Consider the following 20,825-nt stretch of genomic DNA (forward strand, 5'->3'; position numbering starts at 1 on the left):
TATTACAGAGGCAACAACATGTTCCTATCTAACAAAGCACTGCAAACTGGATTCCTTTTCCTAGTCCAGAATAAGTAAAAAATAAATACACCTAAGGACTGAATAATTATGTTATCTTTTTAACTGAAATGGCTACAGTTATGTTAATTGATGAATGAACTTAAGAAGATAGTTGTAGTCATACACCTGAATTTGTATGTCTGTGTGATGATATGGACAAGTGCCAGCATAGCCAGCTGGAGTTTTATAAAGAGTGATGTGTCCTTTGAATATCAAACTGATTTATACTGATTTATACAAGATGCTTGTGTTACAAATGTATTAGAACTATATATCATTGTATATCAAACTGATTTGTACAAATGCTTGTGCTGAAAATGTATGTGTGAGGTTTGCTTGTGTTAAAATGTATCAACAGTGCACCCTGCTGAAATGAAAAGAAATGTACATGTACTATTTTAACTGATTTAAATGTATATGTTTTAATAGAAGATACATGGACAGCAACAGTTAACCTTTAAGAAAAATAAGGGAAATGTAACTGAACTGCTAAACCATTAAAACTGCACCTCACAGTGCTGAATAGGATTGGAGATGCTAGGTCTGGGAAAAAGCCTTTGGTCAGTAAAAAGAGGGGAAGCCCCAGGCACTGCCATAAACATTTAGATGTGAATTGTAGCCGCCCATGCTAAATTCCTGTCTCAGCTTCAAAGGGGAGTACTGTGAGAGCCTGGAGTCAGGTGACTAGATGTGGTAATTTTGCCAGCCCTCTTGGAAATAGTATTTTAGATATTAAAAAGAGACATCTCAGAATATTGAGTATTCTATTTTGGGCGAGCCTGACTAGAAAGACCTTCACCCACAGCATCTTGCCTTGTGGTAGTAAGTAACTTAACTAGGGAACTGTAATTCTTTTATATTAGTCAGGAATATAGTGAAGCTTAGTTTAGATATTATTTTTCTTTATTTGTCTGAGTCTGTCCATCAATGTTCTTTTCAATATTTCCTGTGATCTGAAATCTGTGGTTTGCTGTGAATATATATTCAATATTTTCATGCTCTTTTATTATTTATTATTAAGTACATTTAAACTTTATTGTGGCTGGTCCTTGTAGAAAGTATTTAACCTTTGAGAGTACATATATTTTTGGTGACACTGTGTGGGCCACTCCAGAAGGCCTAGCTGTCTTGGTCAACTACTATCATTTGTATTAGTTTTAATACTGCACTGTATAATTGGATACCATTTGTAAGGGCCTTATAGTAACTGTCTAGTAGCAGTAAATCTACCTTATAGTCTGGGCAAAGCTGGTAGAGCAGGTAATCTGTGCCAGCCTTTCCCAGGTCTGTGTGCGTATGTCAAAATTAAATCCTAAATAGTGTGTGTGTGTGTGTGTGTGTGTGTGTGTGTGTGTGTGTGTGTGTGTGTGTTTGTGTGTGTGTGTCAGCTACTTTGGGTTCACAGAGAGGGTGCTGGAGGACTTAGCTTGGACACTCAGCTGAGGACCTAACCCTATAGCTGTACTAGTGGGGAGTCTTACCGGAGGACCTGGAGGGAGACAGATATAGAGACATACATACTCTGGGCTGTGTGTATTCCCTGTGTGCTCTTAAGGGAAATTGTACTTGATACAGAGAGGTCTGATCTGGAAATACTGACTGTATCCATTTTTATTCCAAGTGCATGTCTCTCTCCAGAGTCAGTGGTGAGGATTCAGGCTCCTTGGTTACTGCCACAATGTCAGGACATCACATATTGGTGACAGTGATGGGCATTATAGTCTGCAACACATGACAGATGTGCAGCAGTAGGACATGTATGAATGCTATGGTGTACAAATTATGACAATGCTACAGAGCTGTTCATTGAAGGAGTACATTCATAAATGTACTACTCTGTATTAAATTTATGATTAGTAATGTGCATCTTCAAAATTTAACTAGACGCTTCCTGTCTGCAGTTAAGTTTTCTAATGTCAATGTGGCTCCATCTAACTAGACTTTGTCTAAAGCTATAATGTATCAATTTCTCTTCTATAAAATTACATTTAGTTACTGTAGGGAAGAGAACATGCATACTAATTAACATTAGTACAGTACATCAAAGCTTTATTGTAGTAGACAGTGTGCAAACTTTCAACATAAGTTATTTCTATTTGCCTCTGAAACAAGAGTGTAGCTAAGCATAAACAGTGTACTCAAATGAGTACCTTTTTTTCAGGCCATCTTTCTGGAAACTTAGTAGGTGTAACAGCATAGAACATTTATGACTTTCTAAACTAGTGTCGTTTGTATTGAACTATACAGAACATACTTACATGATAGGAGTGTACGTCTTAAAATAGTCTTTATGCTTATAAGTGGCTACAGCTGAAATAAATGTACCTCTTTTTGAAGCATATATGGGTAACATTTTGATGGCTGAGTACATTTTTAATTGAAGTGTGGGTGGTATGGTAGCAAAATGAGGTCTGAGTACTAAATATGAGTTTCTGGCTACAGCCCTACTTTGAAATGCAGCTAATGTTGTAGTAAACATTACAAGCAGACATTTTGTTATCACCAAAGCAACCGGGCTGGCTGCAAACACTACTAAATCACCAAAGCAACCAGGCTACTCCATCATCAAAGCAACCATGCTACTAAATCACAGTACAGTTTTTACTGTATTTTTTTTTGTTATTAGACATTTTGTACTGAGGTGGTGGTGCTGCGGTAGCTTTGTCGCGTCACAGTAAGACGTTGTCCTGTTTGATTCTCAGCTAGAGCATCTTCTGTGTGGAGACATGCGTGAATAGGCGTACCTTCATTGAAGGTTGTGCATCAGGGCTGGCAACTCTGCACGTAAAAATCTAAGGCCAATCATTAGCGGACCAGAGTTTCGCTGTGGCGACCCCTAACCAGGAAAAACCGAAAGACACAACAACATTAGACTTTTTGTTATACCTCATGTTATAGCACAAATAATTATTAGTGCAAACAAATGCCTGTAAATATCATCCACAATTCTATTAATTCTTGAACTACTCACAGAATGTTGTCAATAGCAACAAGAACAAAATGCTGCCAAATTTCACTTCTGCTTTTGGAATGGTTAGAATAGGCAGATGACCAAAATCTTTTGTATAATTAAAGTCACAGGATTTTTTTTTTCAAAAAAAAAATAAAAACACATGTAGATTATAAGATCATAGGAAATTCAAGGCAACCAAGTCTTCCAACCATTTATACATTTCCGGTACCCTTACTTAGGCTGTACCCCTCTCTTGATGATTGCTAGGCAGTCAAGCCTGGGATGAATGTGTGAGTACTTATCCAATCAATAAAATCACATTTCAAAGAAGACAATATATCAGACTGATTAATTTGCAGGGGTAGTCTGTTTCAGAGGTGGGGGATGTGCCACATGATGAACCTCTCTCTGTCTCACTTTGCTTCATTTAGTCTGTGCTTGTTTAGTAAACCAGGTACTAAAATGAGTCTAAATTCTTAGCAAAGGTTTGGCATCATAGAGTGAGATTGATAATGACGACCAGCTTGCACTTGTTTGGAAAGTTACTTAACCAAGGTCTTGGTTTAGGGACTGGGAATCAGAAAAGTAAATGTGAAACAGAAGAGGTTCCACTCAGCCCTGTGGGAAAATATTGGCCACCTTCATAGGTGTTTACTAGGCTAATGATCACAAGGACCTTTTTAAGCTTAGCCATGCATCCTAAATCTTTGACAAGTTCTGATACTCTTGATAAGTGTAAGCATGGGCCTGGGAGATGAACCATTTACAGGTCATCTGTTTGCATCAGAGACATAGGTGCCAAACCAGGGATGGATTTCCAGTTTCTCATCCAATTGTCCAAGTTATACTTGAATTGGATTAGGGAGGAGCTCTGCTTCACATGGATGGGGAGCCTGTTCCAGAGATAGGGTAGTCTCTTGGATACATACCTATTTCTCCAGCAGGTCCTATTTATATCACAGGCAAGGTTTAAGTCTTTCGAATGGGCAGTTCTGGTACTGTTTGTTTTGTGGATATGGAGGAGTTCCATCAGAGTGTGGTCTGACAGAATACAGGGATAGGGCCTTGAGGTGATCTGCATAGGACATATTTCTTACACCTTGTATTCTTTTAGTGAGGAACCTTTGTGGACATTCCAGTTGTTGGATATGCCCAGTTAGGTACATACCAAAGGGGGAACTGTACTCAATGATAGGTCTGATGAATGCCGAATACAGTGAAACAATGACTTCCTTGGACTTAGATGCCATACCTTTGTTTAAACGTTGTGCAACATAAAATGATTTCCTCACCACTGTAGACACATGATGATCAAAGGCTAGATTGCTATTTATGTGTGTCCCTAAGTCTCTGACTACTGGGTCAGCTCTAAGGGGTGTTTGTCAATATGATAGTTACCAAGGATGGATGACTTCCCAAGGGATACTATTATGCATTTCTTGGCATTTAGTTTTAATCTATTACTCTGACACCAGTTGTTTGTCTGTGTCAGCCCTTCCTGGAGAACATTTGCATCAGTGTGAGATTCAACAACAGCTCCTAATTTGCAGTTGTCTGCAAATTTAGTCAGCCAGAGACCACTGACATTGGCCTTGACTTCTGACAAGTAAATGCCAAAAAGGAGCGGTCCAAGGACTGATCTCTGAGGGACACCACTTGTGACTGGCCTCTTTGTAGAGGTGAACTCCCCAATTCTAACTTCCTTCATCCTGTGAGACAGTTGGCTATCCAGCGGGTGATGTACGGGTTTGTACCTAATCTCTTGGGTTTGTCAACAATGCCCGAGTGGGATATTGTGTCAAATGCCTTGGCCAGGTCAAGGTTGGCAGTGTGAATGATTTTGCTCTCATCCATTGCTTTGGTGACCTTCTCAAAGAAGTCCACCAGGTTGAGTAGGCATGATCTGCCCTTGACGAAGCCAAACTGGGTTGGGTCCAATGTCTGGAGATTTACTATATCTCTATCTCACCCTCTCTGATGAGACCCCTTCTACATGCAATGTGAAGTTCCTATCCTTTACCCAATTTGATATCCATTTTAACAGATAAGGATCTGTTTTTATTGCAGTATGCCTAATAACTATACTAACATGGGGATGGTGTCACTGCCAAATGCCTTGCCCAGGTCCAAGTACAACAAGCAGACAGCATGGCTGCTGTTTAACAGCATGTGTTACCTTTCTGAAAAGTTTAATCAAATTTGTTAGGCAGAATCTACCTTTGACAGGATTATTTAAGGGACATTTATTAAACCACAGACCAGAAAATAATCTGCAACATTAATGCTTCGTTATTTCATATTTCAGTCCTCACTGATACTTATTTCCCTCCTATAAACTATTTACAATATTTTCAATGGTTTAAGACTTAACAAAATGACTGCTTGTAATGTTTAGTGCAATTTAGTTGCATTATACCACTGAGTGTAGAGATCTGGATAAGCCTGGCATATCCAATTTTCTTGGTTTTCATTTGTATGACATCTATTTTCATGCTGTATAGTTCTGAAGAAATAATGCAGTCAGTGCAGTGTTTGTCATAAAAAAAAAAAACATGTACTCCATGAGCTTTGTCTAGCTTTCCAAGTATAAATATAAACAACATGAAAACATCCAGACAGGCAGAAAGACACAAACACGCACACACACACATTTGGGAATGCATTACCTTTGTACGCACAAAGAAATTTGGGCCACCGCATGCATTGTATTTACACACACACACACACACACACACACACACACACACACACACACACATTCGGGGATGCATTACCTTTACACGCACACACCTCCTGCACTGGCTTATGCTGCACCCAGCACTACCATACTTGAGTTTGATACCTACCTTCAGTGCCATCGGGCTCTGCTTGTTCCTCTCGCTGCTTCTGCTTAAACTTCATGTTGCCATAGTGCATGATGCCACCAGTGAGTTTGTACACTCCTACCTTTTCCTCAGCAGTAAATCCCAGCACATCAAAGGCACTCTGCAATCACAGGGACAAGACAGCATCAGGTTTAGGGCAAGTTGTTAAAATGCCTACTGAATGCAAATGCATATAAAACATGTTAAATAGTAAATAAAGTAAGTTATTCAATGTATTGACAATGATGTTGGTGAAACATACCTCTCAACCTCTTAGCACAAGAAACCTGGACAGAGCCTGACATAATAGGAGGACAAAGGTCCAAAAATAGGGACGCATTTTAAATATTGCTCTTACAAACTTAGAAAGTTGTTACAATAACAGCATTTGTGTTAGCATGCATTTTCTGAATGATATGAAGTCTGAAACTCAAATGCATGTTATTATTTAGTGACATTAATCCTTAGATCATCCAGTGATTTGCCAAAAAGCACAATTTGTATGAGGAGCATAATAAAAACATGAGGTAATAATCTGGACATTCTGTGAAAATCTGTACAGTTGAGAAGTCTGTGAAACAATGGGCACTGTTTACCATGATGCATGATTATTGGAAGCCAGTCTGAGTTAAGTCTGTCATTGGCTGCTATAAGCAACTCATGCTATACAGAGCTCCTTATGGCATGATTTAATATGGTCCACTGGACTGGTTTACTTATCTAGTTGCCAGTCAGACAGATGCAAAACTCATGTTTTACTTCAAGTACGTGCATGCAGACAGACAGGCAAGCAGACAAATGAGAGCAGAATAAGATAGACACGTGAAGCTCCTGAAAGATAAGTTATATAAAGTTACGACCATGGAATATTTTTAAATTATCTTTTAGTATTTATCTAAATCTATTTAACACTGAAGAAAAACAAGTACTATTTTCTGTTGTAGTATGTCCTTGTGTGTGTGTGTGTGTGTGTGTGTGTGTGTGTGTGTGTGTGTGTGTGTGTGTTTTTTAAAATACTTGGAAGTCTTCAGCAGTTAATACCTTACATTAAGCTTACCCATTTTTGCAAATTGTGCGTGGAAATTCTATGACAATGCCAAGAATAACATTAAAGAAAACAAAGTTATGATTGATACCTATGTTTGTTGAGACAGATGTAGGGGAATAGTGAACAGCAGAAACACCAGACACTATAAAAATATTATACAGTGACTGGCCATTAACATTCAAAAATGTGCATGGTAATTGGTCAGCCCAACCAGAATGCCCATTGTAAAATCCAACATATAGCAATAGAAAAAGTCCAGTCACCCAGACTTTCTTTAATTAAAATATATGCTACAGCTTTCCATTTTTCTTGAGCTAACAGGTCAAGAAGTACAAAATTTGAAATCTGGAGAGTTTAGAGTTATGAAAGAGACAGGGCAGAAATACAAGGAAAATCAGGTAACCTGATTTTCCTTGTATTGATGTGTGTCTCTCGTACCTTAGAACTGCCCAGATTAAAATTTTTTTTTCAAATAAATAAAGAAGCATCAGAGATCTTCCTTTCTTCATTGTTTCCTTTCCAAAGCACTGATGTACTGCATAAGTGTGGGAACGTAAGTCCCATACGCATGCACAGTACATCAAAAAAAGCCCCATTATACCAGAAAAAACAGAAGAACACTATGGCGCCCTTATACAAATACATTATTTAAGTAAAAAAAGAACTTTTTTCTTAAATAATGTCATTGTGTAGTAGCAATAACCCATGGCTGAGTGTGGACAATGCTGGATTTACCAGTGGTTGGCTTTATTCCAAACCACATCAACCATGGGTAAATCCAGCATTATCCATACCCACACTCAACTCAGCCATGGGTTATTGCTATAATATACAGCATTCTGTCTCATTCATATGTGTTTATATATATATATATATATATATATATATATATATATATATATATATATATATAAAAAGATGGGAATGTGTGTATGTTGGAAGGGGAAATCACATGGGGTTGCAAAGCTTCTGCAGGACTGACTGTAACCTGCAATTTTGGAAACTGTTGTTTTTTGTTAACTCAGTTGATTATTTTAGTAGCTTTTGCATTTGCAGTAATTATCTTAAAATTTTGCTGTGTTTCTAGCCTGTAGGAATGCCAGTTTGTACAGTAGTACTGATAGTGCCGATATACGGTGAGTTAAAAGTTTAGTTCTTTGCTGGTCCTTGTCGCTTTGAATTTTAGTACATGAGGCACTTTTAAAGGTTTATTACACCAAATGTTGACATTTAATGGGACACTACAATTTGAGGTGATATATCTTCTATCTGGAGCAGCTCCCCACATAACTGCCAAGAGGACTCTTATCTCCATGATCTTCAGTCTCACCACAAGCAAAATGGGAATGGCAGTGTTCCCTAACCCCCTCCCCTGGGAGAGGTGAGCACATGCATCCACTTCACTCCTTCCCCTCCCTCTTCAGCTCCTTCACTGTTGAAGCCATTCACTGAACCTCTTTTGCTTATGTCATTATCAGACCTGCATTCCTCAATGCCATGAAGCTAACTAGATGGCTCTACACTCAGCTGTGTCAGTGACAAAGTTAATGTTCATGATTTGCTGTAAGGTCGATTTTCAAAAGAACAAACAACATTAGCTTAATAATTCTGGATGGACGTTAAAGAAGTTTAAAGCCAAAGTATTGTTTGTTTACCATATAGCTGATAAATTAGCTGACTTGTGACATTGCTCAGTGTATCAGTATTTTTTGCTTGGTTGGAACATTTTGACTACTTTATCTTATTGTGGAAGGTAAATTTCTGGTGTCCTGGATGTCTACTTGTGTGTTTATTATTTATTTACTTATTTACATTTGATAACCAGGTAGTGTCCGACTGGGCCAGAAGCCAATTTTCAGTGGAGACCCAGGGAGAAAAGCTCGAAGGAAGATTACATAATTATACATGTGTACAGATGACAATTACAATAAGAGTTCAAACACAAGTTCTTTGACATTGTATTTAAAAGCATATAACAATGGTAGCACAATAAGCTTATAATATTCATACAGACAATATATATATATATATATATATATATATATATATATATATATATATATATACATATACACAATTTATTTATTTATTTATTTATTTTTCATGATAAAAATATCACAAACTGAAACAAAGAAGGCTCAATAGCCAAGAAATATTGACAATGGGTGGTAGAGAGAAGGAAGTTAAACAGTAAGGGGGTAAATTAGTTAGACTGGTGGAGAACATGAGCAAAGCCTATGTTTGGTGAAATATTCCTTTAGGGACTGTTTAAATGAATGTGTATCATTGATGGACAGAATATGCTGAGGTAGAGAATTCCAGTGTTTGGCAATGATATGTGAGTATAAAGAGATGCTGTGAGAGTTTTGGGGTTTGTAAACTTTCAGCAATACTTTATCATCAGACCTAAGAGATTTTAGGTTAGTGTAAGGCTAGACAAGGTCAGATAGAGCTGGGCACTTGTCAGGTTTGTATAAGCCTGTATGGGCAGTTAGTAGCTGAGTTAGAGTAAGTAGGCGAGGGAGCTCTAACCAGTTCAGCTGGAGAAGGGCAGTGCAGTGGTGAGATCTTTGAGACTGATTAGTGGCAAATCTGGCTATTTTGTTATAGCATGATTCAAGGCTATTCAGTTCAGATTTGTGAAGATTGGTAAATATTTGTGAAGAGTAAAGCACAGAAGATGGGTTCTGGCTGTTGCGAGTCTGGCATGGTCAGTGAGATATGATTTAGCCTCATAGAGACAACCCAGTTTGACATGAACCTTTTTAATTTTTAGTGCAAGGTGTTTGTCAAACCTAAGTACACTATCAGTTGTGACACCAAGAAGTTTGTATATTCAACAGGTTCTATTTTTGTATCATTGGCGGATGAAATAGAGATAGGTGGTTGGTTGGTTGGTTGTTGAGGTATTATAGAAGACCATAAGCTTGGTTTTATTGGGGTTAAGGCTATGTTGATGGGCTGTTAAGTAGTTTTCAGTATTGTGGAGGGCTGCCTGAGTTTTTTCTTGGAGTTCCTTGATAGAGGGGGCAGAGCAGTCTAGGGAAGCATTGTCAGCATATTGTATGATTGAGGCTGGATTTGCTGAGGAGTTTAGGTCATTGGTAAAACTTGTGAATAAAAGTGGGCCAAGGATAGATCCTTGTGGAACACCTACACGTTTAGGGAGCTGGGGGGAGAGTTTATTGTCCCATAAAGTGGCTTGTTTCCTATCTGACAGGTAGCTATGAAACCAGCTTAGGGCTTCAGAGCTGCAGCGGTAGAAAGCCAATTTATTGAGAAGTATTTGATGAGATACAATGTCATATGCTTTTGACATATCAAGGAGGGTAGCAGAGATTAGCTGTTTTTTTGTTTTTGAGTTGATTTATGGTATTAGTAAAGCTAATTAGAGCTGTATTGGTGCTATGCCTAGGTTGAAAGCCATGTTTTTATTAAATAATAGATTATTTGACAGAAGGCAGTCTAAGATCTTTTTGTGGATACATTTTTCTAAGATTTTGGCAAGTGGTTACAAAATGGCTATGAGTCTGTAGTTGGATACATCAGTAGAGGGACCACCTTTATGTAGGGATATGACATGAGATATTTTCCAGAGCAGTGGTACAATACTGTTCGGAGATAGAATGGTTAATGAGAATAGATATAGGGTAAGTGATGGAAATAGCACCTAGTTGTAGAAAGTCACCAGGTAGCTGGTCTGCAGCTAGTGTGCAAGGTTTTAGTTTAGAAAGGAGATTTTTAACATAACTTGTTTGGATACGTTTGAGAAAGAGGAGGGTAGAATTGTTGTTGGAGGTTTGATGTATGAACAGAAGAGTATTAGGGGTTCTGTTTGATATAGAGGTTATTGAGTTAATAAAATGGGAGTTAAATTGAGTGGCTATGCAATCATTTAGGTTGGTCAGAGTTGGGGCTGGGGTCGTAGGTTTTCCTGGGTTGAGAAGGAGGTTGATTGTTTGCCAGAATCTTTTGGGATTTTTTTCTGTTATTTTAGCTGACTTGTTTGGAAGTAGGTTTTTTTGTCTTGTTTAATTAGTTTTTTGGTTTGATTTCGAAGTTGTTGGTAGGTAATGAGATTTTGTTTACTTCTGTTATTCTGAAAGAGATACCAGGCTCTGTCCCCTTGTTTGAGTAGAAGAATTGTGTCTTTTGACACCCAGGGAAGCTGCTTGGATTTGGTACAGATTTTTCTAATTGGGGATAGATCATTAAGTATTTGTAGGAAAACAATACCGAAGTACTGTACTGATGGTCCAATTGCATTTTTAGAGGTGCCCAGTCATATTGTTGAAGAAGAGTATTAAATAAGGTAGGAGAAAAGTGTTTTATTGAGAATGTAATGAAAGGAAATGTTACATGAATTGTGTGTATAATTTCTAATAAAGTATTCAGGGAAGTGATAGCTTAGTGTGTCAGGGAGACACCCAGCATCATAGCTAATATTGGATTTGTTTGTTAAAATCCAGTCAGGAATGGATTTCCTGTTGGTGTGCTTGTTGATGAGTATGGGGTGGTTAATTTTTTGACAGAAATTGTACAGGTTTATAAAGTTAGTAGGGGGTTAGAAGAGCAGGTAGTCTGGTCAAAGTTAAAATCTTCACGTATAACAGTTTAATGGCTGAAGTTGGTAGAGGCCCATTCAAGGATGTTTTCAATAGTTTGGAGGTTATTAGCAGGAGGCAGGTAGATTGCTATAAAGATAATGGACTTATGATTATTCATCTCTAGGCATGCTACTGAAACATCTGGGTTAGGGATATCAGGTGGAGTAGAGTAAAGATGTGCCAATTTAAGAGTGTGTTTAAACAAAATAGCAATCCTACCACCATGTCTAGATACTCTGTCAGCTCTGAGGATGTTATAACCATTGGGAAAAAATTCTTTAGATTTAATATGAGGCTTAAGCCATGTTTCAGTAATGACAGCTATATTAGGGGAGTAAAGGGCAATACCAGCATGAAATTCATGTACTTTGTTTATCAACCTTCTGAAGTTGAAGCTAATGATGAGAAGGTCAGAGTTACTTTTTTTCAGTGGCCGATAGGAGTTAGGTGCAGAATTAGGGGAGGTGTCAGAATGTGGATTTGGGGGTGGGGGGTGGGGGTAGGGTAGAGAATGTGGCGAGTGTTGGGCCTGGATTAGGATGGATGTCGCATTGGAGTTTAATATGGGTAAGGAAATGGAGGTTAAGACATCTTAGTTTGGAAAACAGACTGTGATATATATATATATATATATATATATATATATATATATATATATATATATATACACACACACACACACATATATATATATATATATATATATATATATATGTGTGTGTGTGTGTGTGTGTGTAGTGTAGTAGCAGAGCTGTTGGTTTGAAAATATCTGAGAGAGAATAGTAGAATAGGGGATGTGTTGAAAAGGTATGGGAGATGTCAGCAGTGGGATTGTCATGATGCAGGTCCTCATTTACTGGCAAGGTAGGGGAAGGGTTGTTTGCGAGAAGGTACGATTGGAAGGAGGTGGTATAAAGGGCTAGGAGTAACAGAGCTAGCAGGACATAGAAATAGATGATAGGTTTTATTAGAGGCATAGTAAAGAAGGTAGTTTGTAGTTAAGGTCAGGCGTGATAGATTGTAGATAAAGTAAAGACAATCTTACATAGAAGAGTAAGAAAGGAGACTTGAGATAATGGATGACATGAAACTGAAAATTGTAGATGGAGTGCTGATTGGAGGATAGGGAGAAGAGGAGGAGTCTGTCTAGGAATAAAGGAAATTGATTTTGGGGTGTGTGGGAATGGGGGTAGGGTAGGGGGCAAATGGAGTGGGCAGCACCTAGATCTATCAAAGTGATAGTTTTTATTCTGCAGGCTCATTTCTGCTATCATGCGAGTTACTGAGGTTTTTTTCTGATTGGCAGTTAGCTGTTTTTCTGTAGCTTCATATTTCTCTTCTTTACATCCCATGGCAATCCATTTTGCTGGGTTACTCTGGGCAGTGCAAAGGTGTTACTGTTGCCTACTGACTGAGACCTGCTTTGCAGTATTTGGCCTGAAACCATTCCCTACAAGATTAAGAAACTGAATCTTTCTAATTTATTTATTTACTGTCTAGTGCTATATTTTATTTGCTAAATGTGCTGATTTGTAATACTGCATAGTGTGCCCTTATTTTCTATTCACTTGGATAACTTAAGACCGCAGTTATCTTGTGAAGGAAGGTAAAGTACTGATGTATGTATGTAGTCATGCAAGTAGTGAAACAAATGGTTTTCTGCTTCATTGATAGCTACTGTTCATAGCTTTATATGGCTGGAGGCAGAATTTGTAGAAAAGTAAAAGAGCAAATTAAATAAAAAATAAACAAAATTTGTGGGAGCAATACATGCATAGTAATATTCAGGAGAAGCAGTGGAAATTAATGGAAAGCAGGAACTGAACAATTTATGTAATTTTGGACTGAATGACAATTGTTAAAAAACATATTTGTGTAATGCATGAAAATAATAATAGACAATGTTACTATAGTTTCTTTTATTTTCTCTTAATATATGTGTACTCATGTCATGTTCTAAAATGTGATAATTTAATAAAGATCTTTAAAAAAGAAGAAAAAGTATGTGATGCCCCCATGCATGCATGCAAACGTCCTAGTCATCAGTGACTCCATAAAGAAACACACAGATGGAGTTATCAAGCTAAGCAAAGAGTAATGGTGAGCTGCTTCTCAGGCACCAGGATCTGACTGATTACTAGGGCCCTCAGGTTCTTTGGCCCTAGGCCTGTTTTTCACATGAATGTTATAAGAAACATATCATTTAATTCTATGAAGGGAGGCATGATGGAACTCTTCAAATTTGAATTGGAGGCTGGTATGCAACTATTGTTGAGCAGCATTCTACCTTTGCAAAGAAAGTTACAAATAAAATAAATAAAAGATAAGTGATCCAATTGGCTTCGTTATTTGCATCATTCCAAGAGGATTCAAAGTGTGCCAGCCTTCGAGAAGATAGCTGACAGTCCTTCCTGTTTTGCCAGGGATAGCCTACATATCTCGCATCAGGACTTTTGTATATTGACCAAATTTTTTCCAAACCTATAGTGCCTGTTATAGGTAATGTCAATCTCCTCCTAGCAAAGTGGCAAACCAATTCAGGGTAGTATAAAACTAGCAAGTGTTAAAAATGCAGATAAGAAATTGTCCTCCTTACAATCCATCTTGACTAAGAATATTGATATCTTCATCATCACTAAAAACTGGTAACAATGCTGCGATTACACACCTTCCCTTCAAGATTCAATGCCTGTCACCTTTCTGAAATTATCTCTGTTACATGTCTTGTGTCCATATTCCCCCATAATTCATTCATAAGAAGACTTATATGGCAAGATAACAAGTTCAGACTCCTTCACTTTCTAACTATTATCAGTAAGATCTCTTACTATATCCTAGCCAACAAGAGAACTCTCTTTATGACACCCCACAGCCCATGACACATACATAAACAAACTTGAGTCTCTCATCATCTAATCAAGCAATGATATTCATAGGAATTTCAAATATCTACCCATAAACCGGCAAACCAACACCACTACAAACAAACTGACAGACACAGTACTTCCTAGATTCCATCAGCAGAAGCTTTCTGGACTAGACTGTGCACTCCCTTAGCAGGGCCTCAGATTTAATGGTATTGGTTCTCAGAAATATGGACTTACTATGCTCTGTGCTTAAAGTTATTCCATCACCAGTCAGATTTAACAACCATACATTAGTGTTCACTTGAGCTATTTCATAAGTGATAATTCAATAAAGGTGTTTAATAGAAAAAAAATGAGGGCTTAGCCTAACTTTCCCACAAACCATATTGTCTTTCGAGATTTCTCAAAGGAAAACTTACTTACAGCTTGCTAATGACTTGAATCAGTTTAATAGCCTCTCCACTTGAGGACACAGTAGCCAACAATGCCTCTTGCCCAGGGAAGCATATTGAAAGCTCTGTGATCTAAAAGTGAACTCAAGAGGTTAACCTAAAAACTAAGACACAAAATCAAATCTAGTAAGGGTAAATATGAACTAAAAATTACAACCGCCGTCAAGGGCAACCATAAATACTTTTTAAACTATGTTAGAAACCTTAGGAGCAATATCCTATATTGCAACAAAATGATACCTAATGATAACACCCACTCATCCAGTGAGGTCACAGCCAGTGTACTAGCTGATTAATTTATCGCAATCTTTCCCCCATGTTCCTCCAACCCCCCATTCACATATCATTATATTCACACTCACCCCAAAGATCCTGTCTGAGCAAGTCATAAAGGCACTTTACAAAACTAAAACCACTAGTTCTGTGAATGATAATGTGCTGGACTTCCTCCTTGTTAGAATGAGGCACTGTCTCACCAACACAGTACTAAATCCTTTCAGCCTTAGCATCCAAACAGGTTTTGTGATGGAGGAATGGAAGACAGTTGTGGTTGTCTCCTTTAACCAAGGTCCCCCCCAATCCTGGCAATAGGACAATAATCCTTACCAGCTTTATCTGCAAGGCAATAGAACGCATCTGTTTGAGACTCGTAAATAAAGATAGTTGTAGCTTACAATCTCTTTGCCTAGACCAGGTTAGAATTATGAAGGGAAAAGCCTTCCTACTTAATCTAGTGGAACTCCTTGGCAAAAGTCACTTAAAATGCTAGATGAGGGTAAATTGGTAAACACAGCTTACCTCAATGTAACTAAGGCCTTGAATACCAACATGCACTCAGGAATTACTAACAAATGAATCAGACTAAATGTAAATGGCTCCATAACCTGCTGGTAAACATAAAGAACTCAGTCCATTAGAGTTCAGGTTGTATTTGTCTTTAAAATGTTTGTCAGTAGTGGGTTCTCTCAGGGCTCAATATTATGGCTTTTACTTGGTATTTTTATCTCTTATGTCAAAGCTGAGATCAAGCATTTCTGCCTTTTTGAAAATCAGTAGATAATTGCAAACTTAGAGCTATCAGCAACACTTTGGAGGACTTCCAGATGCACCAAGAGGGTCTAGCATGTACAAACCTATAGTTTCAAGACTGTGGTGTAAAGCTAAATGCTAAAAAGTGTAGGGTTATACCCTTTAAAAAACTTGAGTACCCCCACTCCAGTTGCATGAAAGATGCCTGTCACCCCCCCCCCCTCAAAAAATGATATGATTATTAGGAACCTGGGCACTTTTGTAGACAATGAAGTGCCTTTTGACCACCATATATTTACTTTCATCAGAAACTCCTTCTACGTAACCCAGTTGATTAACAAAGGTATATCTTCTAGTTCCAAGGATGGTATTATCCTTTCTTCTCCACCATTATTTGCCCATGATATTATATAAACCGTTATCTCCAACTAGTAGTACCTTTAGCTCCCATATAGCTGAGTCACTTGACTAACTCACTCATCATAGTCTAGGATTCAGTTCACCTTAATATTACATCTATAAACCCACTACACATACAATCTGATGCTGTCTTTCATCTTACTAGCCTCTATTAGTTTTGAGAACCGTGCAACTACTATTTATATCTCCACTATTTCTTCTTCTCCCACTTTAACTCAATTCTACCTTTTCTATTCCAGTTATGTAACTGTAAATATATTTGGTATGTTATTCCTTCTATGTATATACTGTTTGTCAAATTGTTTATGCTTACTCATAAATGTAAACCAATGTCATTTGTATACTGTACATCATTTTGTTACATTATGATGCAACTCGGGCTGAGCCTGTAATTGGTCATTATTTGATCAGTGTTTCTACCCTGGTAAACAAACTTAAATACAGTAAAAATGAACAAATAATATAATACTGTCTTTGGCATACATCTGTCCAAACACATGATCATTTCCTTATGAAGAAAACCATGGCCTAGTTGTATGAGCTAAGGTAATGCCATAAAGCTTTATCTGTCTTTTCCATCTTATTAAGACTTTTATGGGGTGCTTATGGCAAGCCTGCAAGTCCTCACAGTGCCCAGTCCTGGGTGGCCTCCAACACATTTGAAAAACCTTTAACACCATGAAGACCTGTGCAAGAGACCTAATCTTCAAAACAGAAATGTCCCACAGTATATCTCTGTCAGTGAAATCCTTTTTTTTCTGGAACATGCTTTCCTTTTACATTAAACAAAGTAGCTCCTTAACCCTCTTTATATACAACCTATCCAAGTAGATAGGAAATTGTAAATTCACACCAGGTTCGGCCCATCAGTCCTTCAAGGAAAAGGATAGTAAGCAGTGGGAACTGTAGTGGACAGGCTGCAAATCATCTGCTTAATCAACCTCCTAGTAATACCCTATAAACCTCTTCTTATGTAGCAAGATGTACTCTAGGTTTCATTCACCCCCTTCTTCATTACAGAAATGTCAGAAAAAAATAAATCTGGAGCAGGTTACAAATTAGGGTTGCCACCTGACTCATTCTGCATTTCTAGCCTGTGTGTGTGTGTGTGTGTGGGGGGGGGGGCTTGAAAATGGTAAATGCATTTATATTTTACAAGAAAAAATATTTACTGACTTTTCTCTAAATGTCACAGAAATCTTTGCTACTACTCTTAAGTTATCTTAACACAAAGTATCCCACTCCACAAAGGGGGAGCCACCACTGATCCCAGGAACTATTGATCTATTAGCCTGATCTGCAAGGCCATGGAACGTATCATCATGGAACTCATAAACAAAGACATTGGTAACCTCCAAACTTTAGACCCCACCCAGTTTGGGTTTGTGAAAGGCAGATCATGCCTCCTGAACCTGATCAACTTCTTTGAGGCAGTCACCAAAGCCGTAGATGAGGGTAAGGTGGTTCACACAGCCTATCTTGACCTCGCCAAGGCTTTCGACACCATCCCCCATTCTGGAATTATAGCTAAACTCACTAAACTAGGTATAAATCCCTACGTCACAAGATGGGTTGCCAAATGGCTCACTGACAGAACCCACACTATAAACGTTGCAGACTCCAAATCTGACCTCAAAGTAGTGACAAGTTGAGTACCACAGGGTTCCATCCTGGGACCTCTCTTGTTTGGTATCTACTTCTCTGAAGTACAGACTAACACAGAAGGCCTCTGGCTAACAAATAATTTTCTTGGGTGGCGTAAGCCAGTGATCCTTGTTGGCTAGGCTTACGTAGGCCCTTGGGCCGATAGCCTAGTACCTACCTATGAACCTATAAATAACATTTAAAGCTTAGAATTTCAATACTGTGTTGCTGCTTATGTAAATTTGTCAGAAGAGTTGACAATTGCCTTTGAACCCCTGACTGATCCAATTGCTTTGTTTTGCTCTGAAAGGGGAGTGTTAAGTTCTCCTCCCCTCTGCAATAAAAACAGTGGAAACAGTTCCACAGCTCTGTCTTTTTTATATCAGCTGCTGTGTCCCTGACATTAGCAGAATTAATTACCCATCTAAGATTGACAGCAGTACCTGACAAGGTAAACTACAGATTTAACTGTGTCTATGATATGTCATGCAGGTGGAGACAAATTTCTTTGCAAAGTATGTGAGTTAACTTGAGTTTAAAAAAAAGTAGGTGGGCTTTCCCTTCCTTTGACTCCAGTGCAAGGAAATAAGTTTTAAAAATTACAAGCAGGTTTTTGGTACATGCACAATGATGGAACCATATTGTAGGGAGAAAAGAAACCTAATTATTGTATGAGAGGATGGAGTTTTCGTTTAAATGTTGCCTTATTCATGAAATCTGGCAAATGCTTTTAAGCACTGTTATTGCTCCATTGGATACTGCTTTGTTTGCTACTACAAACCTGCTTATCTGATATACCCTTATTTATAAATTAAAACTAACCTATCGCAATGTTGTTAGTTTCATAATTTGTCAAAGAAGAACTCAACCACTAATTACATTACTCTCAATCATCTTATTTGGGCAGGCTCAGTTTACTGTTAATCTAAAGTTGAATCACCTCATTTTGGCAGTCAAGATCCTGAGGTCTAATACATATCCCTCATTTAAAAAGCTGCTCTGCATGGTACTTTATAGGTAGATGTCTACATTTTATAAATGATTTACTAACATCTTGTGAAAGAACTGAAAATGATTCTTGTGAAGATTTCCTAGGCATACATTACCCCAGTATGGAAATCCTCACCAGTGTACATCAAGCAGATAAAAACATTCTAGAGTTCAGATTCCTTACATAAATGGTTCTCTAACAAATGGATCCATACCTGTAATACTAGAGTTTCCTAAAGTTTAAATGTATAGCATTACTAGCCTGACTTTGTGGTGCAGCAGAGTGGCACCCTGACTATGCCCAAGAGACCTAGATTCAATTAGTGGCCACGGCACTGGAAGAGCAAGGCAGAAAGGAGGAATAAAGGGGAGTGTCCTGCTTACCTCCCCTGTGGAAGGTTCAGGATGCAATTTCTGCTCAGTCATGAATGACAATCAAGTTGTTTCTGTTCATTTTGATGCTGTGTATATTTATTTCCTTGTCTAAGTGTATGCAGTTATTTATGGAACTGCAGATTCTTGTTGCTGAAGGATTTTCTTAGTTTTTCATATGTCTTAGTTTGGGCTGACTTATAGCTTCATTCTCAGCTGAGATAAGTTTTAACTTATTGATTATATTTTTTATTTTTTTTTATTAAACTAATTTTGTTGACTTTCACATTAATTACTTATTGGGGACATGTCAGTAGGTTTAAAATGCTGTCTTTCAATTTCAGGTGCACAATTCTTAGTCAAAGCTAGTACAGTAGCTGATTTCGGAAGTGCAAAATAGGTGGAGTAATATATTAAGTAAACTTTATTTGAAAAAAAAAATCCTTTTTAAATGTTATGAGAAATAGTCAGCCATAAAAGTAAACACATCCTCAATAAGTTTAGTAAAAATTTAAATTTGCTTTCCATTGTGAGAAAATAAAATCTGAAACTAGATTGGCTGGTGATCCTGAGAATAAAATATGCTGTTGTTGTTGTCTTTTGGCTTTTCCCGGTTAGGGGTCGCCACAGCGGAACTCCGGTCCGCTAATGATTGTCAGTAGATTTTAACGAACGCCAAGGTGCCAGCTCGACATTCAACCTTCAACAAAGGCATGCTCATTTACGCATGTCTTTCGAACGCCCACCCAACCACGGGGAGGACATGCAGACTCCACACAGAAGGCACTCCCCGCACTCCAACCGAGAATCGAACTGGAGAACCTCTTGCTGTGAAAGTATGTGTCAAGACTGTCTTTGATTAAAATCTGCTATGGTTTCCTAAGTGCAATGCCATCTTTCTCAGCTTTTTTAACCTTTTTTTTGTAAATGCATTAAAAAGTACCCGGAAGAAGGCAACCATGGGTCCAGTCAGCAGATTCTGATGAAGTCCTGTTAAACAGGATGAAAGCACACAATCTGAATAAAGTATTTTACATGCAGTGATATAATTGATCTTTGGCAACATGACTTTACTGCAGATAGATCAACTATGACTAGTTGGGTCAAATCCTACAATCAGAGTACAATTGCTGTGGATTCAGGACTAACTGGAGGTATTGTTTACTTCAGTCTTACCAAAGCCTTTTACACTTTGCCACTTTATTGTATATATAGAACTTTACTAAAGTCTAATTCTAACCCATTCCTATTTAACTGGATTAGTTTGACTAACCATATACACTGTGTATCTATAAAAGGTGTGCAGTCAGACTTTCTACCTGTGTTTTTCCTCAAACACTGGTGAAGGGTCCTCCTCATTTTAATTTTCTCTACCACTCCTTTACATCAGTCATTTTGATTAAATAAATACACAGATAATTGTAAAACAGGGTTCATAATACCGTCCAATGATAATTTACATGGTATTAATAATGTCTTTATATAGAAACCAGTTGGCGTAATGGTTAAGGTCTCCACC

General features: G+C 37.9%; 2 protein-coding genes across 2 annotated transcripts in view; one reads left to right on the forward strand and one right to left on the reverse strand.

Annotated features, from left to right (window-relative positions):
* Positions 1–20,825, forward strand: part of LOC122790335 (zinc finger protein 239-like) — a 1,358,627-nt gene that overhangs the window by 426,609 nt on the left and 911,193 nt on the right. The gene's annotated exons all lie outside the window — the stretch shown is intronic.
* Positions 1–20,825, reverse strand: part of LOC122790334 (myosin-6-like) — a 353,888-nt gene that overhangs the window by 201,626 nt on the left and 131,437 nt on the right. Inside the window, 1 exon segment of the mRNA XM_044057853.1 lies at positions 5,860–5,998. Coding sequence (XP_043913788.1) covers positions 5,860–5,998 — 139 coding nt within the window.

The sequence above is a fragment of the Protopterus annectens genome, chromosome 16.part0, assembly GCF_019279795.1.
Source record: "Protopterus annectens isolate FY-2018-M chromosome 16.part0, PAN1.0, whole genome shotgun sequence".
Classification (NCBI taxonomy): domain Eukaryota; kingdom Metazoa; phylum Chordata; order Ceratodontiformes; family Protopteridae; genus Protopterus; species Protopterus annectens.